This window comes from Typopeltis vanoorti, chromosome 4 (genome assembly GCF_054136105.1).
Source record: "Typopeltis vanoorti isolate ZY-2024b chromosome 4, IOZ_Tvanoo_1.0, whole genome shotgun sequence".
In the NCBI taxonomy this organism is placed as follows: Eukaryota; Metazoa; Arthropoda; class Arachnida; order Uropygi; family Thelyphonidae; genus Typopeltis; species Typopeltis vanoorti.
This window is the reverse complement of record NC_143552.1, coordinates 55,661,906-55,674,874: the sequence shown is the minus strand read 5'-3', so window position 1 is coordinate 55,674,874 and position 12,969 is coordinate 55,661,906. Positions and strand designations below refer to the sequence as shown.

The 12,969-nt window shown below is 35.9% G+C and overlaps 1 protein-coding gene across 1 annotated transcript in view; it reads left to right on the top strand.

The window, feature by feature from the left end:
• Positions 1–12,969, top strand: part of LOC150107321 (E-selectin-like) — a 280,274-nt gene that overhangs the window by 148,629 nt on the left and 118,676 nt on the right. Inside the window, exons 13-14 of the mRNA XM_090391789.1 lie at positions 5,383–5,556; positions 9,099–9,278. Coding sequence (XP_090247915.1) covers positions 5,383–5,556; positions 9,099–9,278 — 354 coding nt within the window. The remainder of the gene's footprint in view (positions 1–5,382; positions 5,557–9,098; positions 9,279–12,969) is intronic.

Sequence of the window (12,969 nt, the reverse complement as noted above, 5' to 3'; positions counted from 1 at the left end):
GTGAGTAGGTAGACCTAGATGTAAGTACTGAGGTTGCAGTAATACGAAGCTTATTTCTTTACTGCACAAGTCACCAAAAGGTGCACTAATAAATTACTGGGATAAAGAGCCAATAGGCTTCACTTAGGCGAAGTAAATTTATTCAAATTAAGTGGATATTGAATCCATCATTATTTCTTAGCTGAATAAGAAACACAAAGATAGAAAATCGATCTAAGAGTTTATCTAAGAAAATCTATCTAAGTATCTTTATCTCAGTAATTTATTAGTACACCTTTTGGCGACTCGTACAGTAAAGAAATAAACTTTGTATTACTACAACCTCAGTACTTATATCTAGGTCTACCTACTCACTGACGAGACCTCAAAAAAAGGTCAAAACCAGTCTGGATAGTGACCTTTTCCCATAATGTATAACAGCATACATCTCCTAGGAGTTGTGTTTTACATTATGATAAATTACTAAGGACAGTAATCGGAGCTATTCCACCTTTACTGCGAGTTGCCCCCAGCATGTACCACCTGTTGGCTTATACTTGGACTCGCCGAACTTTTATAGTTTTCTATATTTGGCATGAAACTCTTAGATAGATTTGCTATCTTTGTGTTTCTTATTTGGCTAAGAAATAATGTTGGATTCAATAATCCACTTAATTTGAATACTATTACTAAGTTTTACAAGAATGTGCAAAAAAAGAGGTCTGGAATTTGTTGATGTCTGGAGTGTGTTTGAAGGCAAAAGACAGCTGTATGCAAGAGATGAGTTGCATCTGAACATGGAAGGTCATAAGCGATTGAAGAAGTTACTGTTTTTTGAACAAGTTGAAGTAATTGGGCAGAGAAACTAAAATTGAAAAGGTTGGGTGTAAGAGGGAGAAACTTATGCAGTGATTGTATATTTGTTGATCCTTATTTGCGGAATAAATTGCAGAATGGAGTGGATAAAAATCAGCATGGGTCTATTGAAATTAGTGACATGTATATCACTTTAGTTCTTGTACCAGTTCTAAAGCTGGTATAAGAACTAAAGGGAATCTAAAATTTTTGTATACTAATGCAAGAAACATTCGAAATAAGAGGGAAGAATTTTTAGCATTAGTCAGTGCAATCTCACTACAAGTTGTAGGCATTAGTGAAACTTGGCTGTCAGCAGAAGTTGTGTTTACTGGAATTGAATGTGATGGGTACAGTATTTTCAGGGAGGATACAGAAGATAGAACAGGGGGAGGAGTACTGTTGATGATAGCTGATGAGTTATTACAGCCAAAAAAAGTAGTATATCAAGGGGATAGACATTGTGAATGATAGTTCATTTGAGGCGGTCTGGTGTGAAATAGTGACCAATGCAACCAAATATACAGTTGGTTGCTGCTCTATAGGCCACAGGGGGGGGGGATACAGGGAGTGATATTGAATTCATGTATCAATATCAATAGTGCAATGAGCACAGGGTTATGATTATTATGGAGGATTTAATTATGGTGATATCAATTGGAAGAAGGAAATATCATGTGGCAAAAAGGAAATGGCATTCATACATCTTCTAAGAGATAATTACTTGAAACAGCACATAACTGAAGGGACACATGGTGTGAGTGTTGGACCTGGTCATTGGTTCAGAGGACATATGCACAAGTAAGGTGTCCTCGTCAGTGGCGCACTCAGGATTTAATCTTGAAGGGGGCCCGAGCACTCAAGATTTAATCTTGGGGGGGGGGGGGGGGGAGTTGAGTAGACGATTTACGAATTCACACTATGTATTGCATACGAACTATGACTCAGCATCTGCAGTGATCGCCAATACATGACAAGCAGCATAGAAATAGAAGACACAACATAAATATAAAAAAAAAAAAAGAATTTTAATTAGGAAAATTTTCTAGTGTTTATTTCCTTTTTCTTTTGGAGGGCCAGGGCCCCTTGGCCCCCTCCCTGGGTGTGCCACTGGTCCTCGTTACCTCCAGTTGGTGAGAGTGATCATGTTGTATTGATTTGGGAGGTTGCAAAATTTGTGGATTTCTCTCTTAAGAAGGGGGGTATATTCAAATTAAGTGGATACGAAACTACAGGTTAGGCAATTATAACAAACTTCAGAGTGAGCTTACAGCCGTCTCATGGCAGAACATATTGCAGGGGAAAGATGTTAGCAGTGAATGGGATAAAATCAGCTGGTATCTGAGGAAGGCAATATCATAATGTATCCCCATGGTCAGGAAAACAAACAAGGTAGGCATTAGATGGATGAGTAGTAGTATCAATCTTGATCTGCAAAGAAAGAAAATGTTATGGGGAATTTACAATGAGAAAGACAATCAGTACAAGGCTCAAGCTAGGAAGGTTACCAGCATAGTAAGAAAAGCTAAATCAGATTATGAGAAGACCTTAGCCAAGGAGATACTAAACAAAGTTAATCCCAAAGAGTTCTTCCACTATGTGGCAAGTAAAAGGAAGAATGACTTTAGAAGGATAACTTTAGTGGGTGCTGATGGTACTGAGGTGACAAATTCAGATGTAATAGTAGAGTTACTGAGTGATCACTTTTCAAAAGTCTATCACCCAAGTGAGGATATCTCTGTACCTGTAGCAATAACTAATGTGAGAATTGAAGTTAATAAATAAGAGGTACTTAGTATATTGCAAAATTTAAATGCAAACACTACTGTAGGTTTAGATGGAATATCAGCTTGGGTGTTGCATGAATGTGTGAAGGAATTGTCAATGCCTCTTACTTGGTGGTTATTTAACTTAAGTTTGAACTCTGGTATGGTCCTTAGGGAGTGGAAGGAAGGCAAAGTAGTTCCTTTGCATAAATGTGGCTCTAAAACTGTGGTAGTTAATTACAGACCAATCACCATCCCGGGAGTGGTGATAAAAAGTATTGGAAAAGTTGGTTAATGACAGAATTCAAGAATGGGTGGATCAGGATGTGATACTCTATAGGGGCCAACATGGTTTTGTTAGAGGTCGACCTTGCCTTAGCAATTTATTAACTTTTTATAATAGAATAGCAAAATCCAGAAGTGGTACTTCTGGATTTTGCTAAGGCTCTTGACATGGAATACTGTTACGCAAATTAGAGCATATAGGGATGGATACTAAACTGGTGATATGGATAAGAGAATGGCTCAGGGAGAGATACCAGCAAGTGGTGTATGGAGGAACAGAGTCCAGGATGAGCAGATGACCGTGTGCCTCAGGGCTCTGTACTTGGGCCATTATTGTTTAATTTGTACATAAATGATATAGGAAATGGATTAAAGGGAGATATTCAGTTGTTTGCTGATGATGCAAAGTTAGGTAGTGCAATAAAAAATCAAGCTGATGTTGAGAGTTTGCAGGATGATTTAAATAAGCTGGCAAAATGGGCAAAAGGTAATGATGTCAGTTCAGTGTGGAAAAGTGTGGTTAACAAGGATGTGAGAACAAGGGTTTTCGTCTGGAGGGTGGTGAATGAGTGGAATGCATTGCCTGACTCACTTCTGAGTTCTTCGTCTGTAAATGAATTCCAGAAGAAATATGATAGATATTGTTTTGATAGCTTGAGTTTCTCACGATGAGTCTACTGACTCCATGAAGATACCTGTAATAATAATAATAATAATAATAATAATAAAGTTGTTTATTATATTATATTAACAAAACTACACTGCAAGGAATGAGGTTAGGATTTTGGGGTGATGACAGACATGATGATGATGTTCATTAGATATATTGCAAAATGTGTAAAATAACATCAGAGTCACTTGGATGTTGCAAAATGAAACATAGACAAGTAGAAAAAAGCAAGAGATAAATTGTGGAAAGGGTGCAGAGGCAGATAACAATGTTAGTTATGAAGATAGGCTGAGGGAATGTGGACTTCAGAGTTGAGTAGATAGAAGAAGGAGAGGTGATATGATTTGAGACTTTTAAACTGTTGAGAAGTAGTCACAGGGTTGAAACTGGGGAATGCTTTTGCTTGGTGGAACAGGGGGGGGGGGAGCGAGTACAAGGGGCCATCCCTAGAAGTTATGAAAGGAAGCTGTGTACAAGAGGGTTAGAAATGGTTTCGTTGCATGAAGGATGGTTGAACCATGGAATGCATTGCCTGATACTGTGGTTGAGCCGTGGAATGCATTGCCTGATAGTGTGGTGAGAGCATAAGTGGTCAATGAGTTCAAGGAGTGGTATGATAGACTTTATGTTTTCTAGGATGGGCCTCCCGTGATGAGTCATTTGACTCCATGGAGGCCTGAATTGTGAATGAGTTTAAGGAGAGGTAAGATCGGTTTTGTGTGTATAAATGTTAGTGTGAGTCTTTGACGATGAGTTTCCAGACTCCATGGAGATTCAGTATAATAATAATAATAATTTCTCCAACATCTCGTCTTCAATATTACTCTAACCCATTGCAACTTAATACACTTTGATTAGTTCCTTTTAACCTACATGGCTGGGTGAACTGATGCTGATGTCATCAAGTTGTAGAGGCATATTTGTTTAGCGTGTCTACTCTCTAGGCAGTAGACACCTAAACTTCTGCAAAGAGTGATTTTTATAGCTATGCAGATTTAAGAAAATTAATTTATTACTCATAATTTTAGGTTATAACTTATAACTTTTGTCTAGTTATAGGTTATAACTAGATAAAAAAAAGGTACATTAATATGGACATTAATATTATTATTATTATTATCCTAAGAATCTATAGAGTCAAAGACTCATCTAGGAGGTCTTTTTGTCATACACACAGCTCAACATACCGTGCCTTAAACACACTCAAATTCTCTACGGACACTACCCTCTCAGGCAAGGCATTCCAATCATTCACAACTCTGCATGCAAAAAAAAAAAAAAAAAACTGCTTCTTGCTCCCCTGCTCACACCCTCCTTATACAGCTTCCAGGGATGACCTCTCATTCTCCCCTGATCTCCCACCGTTTTCTGTAAAACTCTTCAACATTGATCCTATAACAACCCTTTACTAACTTGTAGGTTTCTATCATATCACCCCTCTTCCTCCTATCCGCTAGACTGTAAATAGAATCATCTCAACCCTTCCTCATATTTGAAATCCCGACAGAAACTACCTTACTAAGTCGCCTCTCTACCTTTTCCAACATCTCTTCATCCTTTTGAAAACCAAGTGACCAAATCTGTGCACAGTAGTCCATGTGTGGCCTAATCAAAACCCTATACAATGGAACGAGAATCTCCTTACTTTTACAAGTCAGTTTCCTGTGCATCATTCCCAAATTCTTTGTGTTACCTGCACAATTTTGGCAATGGGAACTTCTTTATAGAAGTTCCATAAAAGCTCTAATATTCAGAACTATATCTTTATTATTGTTGTTGCTGTTAATATTTATTTTCTTTTTTTTCTTTTTTTTTTTTCTTTTCAAGTAATCAGCTGTGGAGAACCAGAAATACCACCAGGAGCTCATATAAGAGGAAATTCAGTTACTGTTCATTCTAAAATTACTTATTTATGTGAGAAGGGACACCTCCTGATTGGTTCTGCAGAAAGAGCATGTGATCTGAATGGCAAGTGGTCAGAAGAAATACCAAGCTGTAAATGTAAGTTATATATAGAGGTAGACTATTTTGTTAATAGTATCAGAAATACTCATGTTTGCTTCATTAAATAAAATACTGTGTACTTTTTTCTGAAATGTACCTTTTCTAAGTACATTTCACAAAATAAAAGATCTATTATTATTATGGAAGTTATCTCAGGTCTCTCTGCTGGATGGATTTTGTTCTAATTTGTTACATAGAATTTTTACAAAAAATTCCCAGCTTTTGTTTCAGTTGGACAAGTATCTGAAATTAATTAACACAATATCTGTGCTCTGACTGCATGGAATTAATAAAAATCTAACTGAAATACTTAAAATTGATTCACAATGCAGACAAGATGTCTGCATTGTCTACATTGTTTATGTTCTTTATATTATTGTTTATATATTGTTCATTTTTGATAACTTATTGTGTCTGCCTGATTATTGGCCTTGTGGATTTGTTACTGACTTTTTTAATAGAATTTTTGAATCTTGCCTTGAACAGGACACAGTGGTGGTACACACGAGGTCAACAGGGTGAGTTGCAAGCAGCTTGAAAATCAAATGCACTTAATGACATAGATTTTTCAAAAATGGTTCCACATCATAAGTACAACATATATGCATGGTGAAATGTGAAAGATGTATTTGTGGAGAGACTGAACAGGAGATGAGAGAAAATATTGATTTGTAGAAAGTTTTGTAGAAACATTTTGTTAGACTACGAGTTAATGAGTGCGAAACAGAGTGAAGGAATGAATGTTAGCATAAATAAAAGAAACAGAAATGGAATGAAAGTTATGAGACTAAGGGAGTGAAAGAATGCAAGAATGAAAAATAAGTGATAAGGCAGCAAAAGGAAATATGAGTGAGGAAACTGAAGTAAGATGTTTCAGAACGAGAGGCAGCAAGACTGAATTTGTTCAAACAGTGTGCTGAAGTATGCTGTTCGAACAAAGACCCCTAACACCAAAATCATTTAGATGCAGTCCATCAGCATTGTAGAAATCTTTCTTTCTCTCAAACACAGACTGCAGATCCATGAATTCTACATCATTCCTTCTGCACAACCTATGTATAGACTCATTAGCTAGCAATGCCCTCCTCCTCCTCAGTCTGCCTCTATCATAGCGTGGTAGGAGACTTACAACTTCACCTTCTTGCTCTTCTCGTTCAGTTTTGCCTCTTCTAACAACTCCTGTACATCCTCCCTAATAGAATACTTCTCGCTTCTCAAATAATTTGTGCTAGCCATGACAATCATTTCTTTTGACTTACCATTTTGCATCCCAGTGGCATGACTGATATCGTGAATTTTTGCAGCGGGGAAACAAAATTTTGCCACCCTTTCATTAAGTACTCTTGTGATCACTGAGTCTCCATATGTAATTTTCTCCTTAACTTGTTTTTCTTGTTTGTTCACTAGGTCTTTATTGTTACTTTGAACCACCTGCTTCCTTTTCTTTTCAGTCCTGCTAATCTCTTTCTGCTTCTGCAATTTTTTAATTTCGCTCTTTGTCCTGTGTAGGATAACATTTAAATGCGCTATTTCTTTATTAATGTCCATTTTTTTCTGCTCACTGATTGAGTTTATTTGCCCCAAAATTGTTGGAATATGTGGAACTTGGTTGAATAAAGATAATATCCTAATGGGAATGGAAATGGACCACAGATCCAACAAATCCTACATCATTCCACAGGGTACAGTGTTTTTCATGAGGGTGGAAAGCACAAGAAGGGAGGAGAAGAGCTGTTGATGATAGCTGGGGAATTATGTTCACATAAGGTAAACATGAAAGAGGAAAATAGTGGAAATGATTTTGAGGTAGTGTGGTGTGAGGTGGAGGTTGACAGGAAGAGGTATTTAGTTGGATGTACTATTCAACTCATTATCTCAGCTGAATTATCTTACTCATCCTGGATAGCAGATCTTATGGACTGTCTCGTTAATTAATCCTCTATGGAATCTCCACATACTGCTATCCTGGAGTCACTTGTCACCTTTTTGCACACTTTCATTACTTTCCACTAAATGTCTAACATCATTTGCATATTCCTCATTTCACTTTTCATTTTCAATAACTGTTTCATCAAATCTTGCATTCCAACAATTTCACTCACTGTCACTCCTGCAGTCCTGCTACCTCATGTTCTGCCGTACCTTATTTCCGTTCCCTCATTCATACTTTATTTTGCTCCCTTATCATTAATTTTTGCTTCCACATTCTTGCATTCTTTCACTCCCTCAGTTTCACTAGCTTTTGTTTCATTTCCATTTCCTTCATTTATGCCATCTTCTATCTTTTCAGTCTGTTTCCCATTCAGTGGGAAACAGACTGAAAAGATAGAAGGTCTAATAATATATTGCACCTATTACAAATCCATATTTTTTCTCATCTCCCATTCATTCTTCTCTCTAAACAAACACATCTCTTGCACTCTGCCATGCATACATATTACACTTATGACATTGAATCATTTTTGAAAAGTCTGTCATTAAGATAATATCCTAATGGGATGCTGTGGGCATGGATGTTTGTGATTGTCTGTGAAAATACTAGTGGTGGTGGTGATCGGCGGTAGATGGCGTTGGTGTGGATGATGAACGTAGTTGCGGTTCGTTGTAGTTGGTGGACTGACTGGTGGAAACGAAAGTTTTGGAGTAAGTGCCCTCCCTCGATGAATCTTTGGACACCCTGGAGGTGTCATGTAATAATAATAATAATAATTAATTCCACTTGATTTTCGCAGCACTTGCCTAGTTGCAATGTTCAATTGTGTTACAATGGAAGTCTGTACTGTCATTGTGTTATATTTAAAGAAGGCAATTTTAATTAATAAATCACAACAAAAATCATGCAGACACACTTTGTTATCAAAAATAAATAGTGGGATTCATGAAATATTGCCAATTATTACTCAAAATGGCACTTATCTTTCTGGAGCTCTTTCCAACACTACACAACTTTATATAATTGATTAAACATATATATATATATATATATATCAAAATTATTAAGATATATCAAAAATTATCAAGATATATCAAAGGATTAAAAAAAAGATAAAAAATTATCAAGATATATCAAAATTATTTCAGGTTAAGCATTACTTAGCTGAATTTTTAATGCAAATTACATCCATGAAAAGTTGTAATGCAGTAATGATGCATTAACGATCGTTGTGTAAGCTAAGTCTTAGATAATACAAAAATCCTGCTCTAGAGACCAGTCATGGTACTTTTTCACCTCATGCCTTCAATAGTCAGGAATGTGGTTTCACACCAGGCAATGAAAATTTACTAACCTCCACACTATACAAAATTATTTAAAAAATAATAATACAATGTCATTTGAATCACATAACATTATTAATTTTTAATGTGGCAATTAAGCTGCTCATTCATATTGATTATAGTGAATTTTCACTTTTTATTACTCTTCTCTTTTGTCATGATCAAATATTATATTTGATCACTAAAAACTGTTAAAATCTCATTAGTATATGGTGACAAGGAAAACTTGTTTTTATGTTTTTCTTATGTTTTTTTTTTTTCAGATATAGACTGTGGACGATTAAGAAGAATAAGAAAAGGAGAAATTATTTATCACAATGATAATACCTATTTGGATAGTACTGTTTTATACTCCTGCTCCCCAGGTTATAAATTAAATGGACAAAAAAACCGTTCTTGTATGGCAAATGGTCGCTGGAGTGGTATTGTTCCTAAATGTGAAGGTTAGTTTTTTTCATTGAATATTTTTCTTCATTTTTTAAGTGCTGCTTCTGTATACATATAATGCGTTACATTTGCTATAATTGTGTTCTGCAGTATTGACTTCCGTGAATTGAAAAATCAATTGTTACTCATCATGTATTAAACATCTATTTAATAGATAATTTTTTTATTCTTATTTAAGATTTCTCTAATATTATTGTCATCATACTTACAAAAAGTCACAAGTTTCATGGGAGGTGATCATTGCTATCTGACATTTTGTCAGATAGCAATGATTCTTTAGCATGCAATCTACATACTCACCATTCTCAAAAAAATAAATTTAAAAAAAAATTAAATAAATAAATAATAAAAAAAATAAATTTTTGCTCACACTATCCTTATACAACTTACTGAATAGTTTATTCTGTAGCAACCTAGTACAAACCTGTCACAAACTTTTACATCTCTGTCATATTACCCTCCTCTTCCTCATATCTTGTATGCTCTGTAGATGGTATTCCCTCAATCTACACTCATGCCCAACAATCCAGAGACCAGACACTACTTTAATCACTCTTTCCTGGAAATTTTTTAAAATGACTCCATCTCAAAAACTAATATGCACTGAATGAATCAGTCTGTGTACAGTAGCTCAAATATGGCTAGATTAAGGCCTTGCACATTGAAACAGTTTCCTCCTCATTAGTATACTCCTAATATATGCCAATTATATATTTAGTTTAATCCTTTGTCCAAGTGTAAGCAAACAAAGTTTGTGCTTGAAGTATTTTCAGGACTTGAGCAACTTCTGGCAAACGTGTTATAAGTTCTCATCACTTGCCTTAGTATCCCATAATGCAAAGCACATCTCCTTGCAGACATGTATAATGCTATGCATTAAGGGAAGGGTCACTATCCAGACCAGTTTCGACCTTTATTGAGGTGCTGTTTAAGTAAAGACCTCTCTAAAAATTAGGTGGTCTCCCAGACCAATCCAACTCAGCGTTGTTCCACTCAGTGAGGCTAACCCTGTCACCGAGAAGAACTTTTCAGCATTGACTCTATCCAGTGGCAGGCTCACCCCCACCACCACCACACGGAGCCATAATCTCAGCAGTGGCCCCCACTCTGAGACAGGCAAAAACCTGCCCCAAGTAGAGCCTCTCATACCTCAAGGAAAGGGATCACTTCTGCGCAAAAGCACATCAGTGGGAGTCAGACTGAGAGGTGGTGATGCTAAGGTGGATGTAATGGAGAAGTCATATTTCCATATGACAGTTGCCAAAACATTTAACTGCTTGCTCTAGTAAAGTATTAAAAAATTAAATTTATATAGCATCATCTTTGGTCTTATAGGGAAATACTGTTTTTTTTTTTTTTAAATGCTTTTGATTTTTTTTGGCATGTTAAAGTTTCTCATAGAAAAACAGATTACAAATTTCTGTAAACTTGCAAACAACAACCTTTCAATTAACCAACCCTTCATTAAACCTTATTGTTAAAATTCTCTGGATTAGAGATAAGTTGATGGAAGTTTTTTGACTTGGCTATGCTACCAATTATATATTTGGTTTAATCCTTTATCCAAGCGTAAGCAAACAAAGTTTGCACCTGAAGTATTTTCAGGACTGGGGCAACTCATGGCAAAGGTGGTATAAGTTCTCATCACTTAATAATAAGGTTTGACACCTTTTGGCAACTGGCATATGGAAATATGACTTCTCCATTACTTCCACCTTAGTATCACCACCTCTGGGTCTGGCTCCCACTGATGAGATCTCAATAAAGGTCAAAACTGGTCTGGGTAGTTACCCTTCCCTTAATGCATAGCATTATACATGTCTGTAAGGAGATGTGCTTTGAGGCAAGTGATGAGAACTTATACCACCTTTGCCACGAGTTGCCCCAGCCCAGAAAATACTTCAGGCACAAACTTTGTTTGCTTGCACTTGGATAAAGGATTAAACCAAATATATAATTGGTAGCATAGGCAAGTGAAAAAACTTCCATCACCTAATATATGCCATTGTGCTGTCCTTGAAATGTTTGCTGTATATCCCTAAATTTCAGTTCTTTGTCTGCTATCACTTCTAGATCTCTTAACTCCTCCATCTCCCTTCAATATATCCATGACAATTAAAGAAAGCCATTCCATCCTTGCCTTCCAAATAGCACTTTACATTTAGTATCAATTAAAAACTGTAGTAACACTTATATATCCATACGTTCAGTTTGTTCATATCCTATTTCCAACTCATCTCTAAATAAATGCATATCCACCATTAAACTTCCTCCATTATCATTAGCATGGACGTTACATAGCAGTGTCCCAAGACAGAACCTTTTGTCATGTTCCTTTCTGGAGACACTGCTTCTCTATATAAACCTTGCTGATTCCATATATACCTTTGATTGTTATTTAATACAAGAATTGAGGCTTCCAACTGTAAAACTTTATTGATTAGTTGCATCCAAGCTACCAACTTCTAATTGGACGCCTCAGTTTTTCAACATTAAACAAGCAAGTCAACGGCACCATTTATTTTCTGGAACATTCTCTTAAACACAGTGATATGTCATATGTTTGAGTTTACTTAAGACCTCAAATACTTCCTGCTTGCTTACTTCTTTCTAGTCCTCTCTTTAACAATTCTTCTAATTCAAGCTTCATATGCAGTTACTTTCACCAGCAAGAATACCTTAATTAATTTTCATTAAAGTATTTATGCTTATTAGATACCTTGACTATATACTTTATGTAATTCATATAACATGAATTATAGGAATATCATTACCATTAACCAGCATCATTACATTACACTTGGTCTTTTTTCTTTGAGCAATGTACGAGAACTCCATAGGATTTTTCTTGACCTGAATGGTTAAATACTGCTCATACTGTTCTTTCCCCAGATTTGTCACCTTCCCAACCAGTTCTTTTATACTTTACTTTTGAAATTCATTATTATCTTCCACCATAATGACTTCTTCCAGGTTTCTTTTTTTAATCTCATCATTCATCCATATTTATCCACCATTTACCTACCTTATTTATCCACCTAATCTTTGATCTATTTTATGATAAAATAAACATTGGTGCAGCATTACATTTCAGGAAAAACCTAAATTGCATCTGTCATAACAGAATGTGGGTTCTCCATTGGCATTGATCACACTTTTCAGTTTACCTGGCATACATTCCCAGTTTTCAATAAATGAGTCAGGTATTTTGGATCATTTATCTTCCTACAACATGATTATCCACTGATGTTAGATGCACTAAGCATTCCCCCCCCCCACACACACACACAGATTTAGCTTGGACTGTCTGCAGATTAGTCAAGTTTTTTCACATCATTTTCTGTGTTGTAGTAGCATCTTGGTGGGACGGACCTTAAAACTTTTAAAAACCACACTATTAAAAGTTTTAAGGTTCGTCCCACCAAGATGCTACTACAACTTAGAAATTATATAGAATAGAATGGAATCTGACTCCACAGCCATGTTAATACCAAGGCTGTGGAGTCAGAAGAATATTTTGTAGCTCTATCTGTGGCTAATTTAATTTATCAAAATCCTAATTTAGTTTTGAACTGTTGAAGTGAGCAATGATCATACCCAGCTGACGAACAAAAACACTATTAGAATGATGTTTACATTATAGGCTAAAAGTACACAATTAACTTGACCTTTAGTTTAATAAACAAA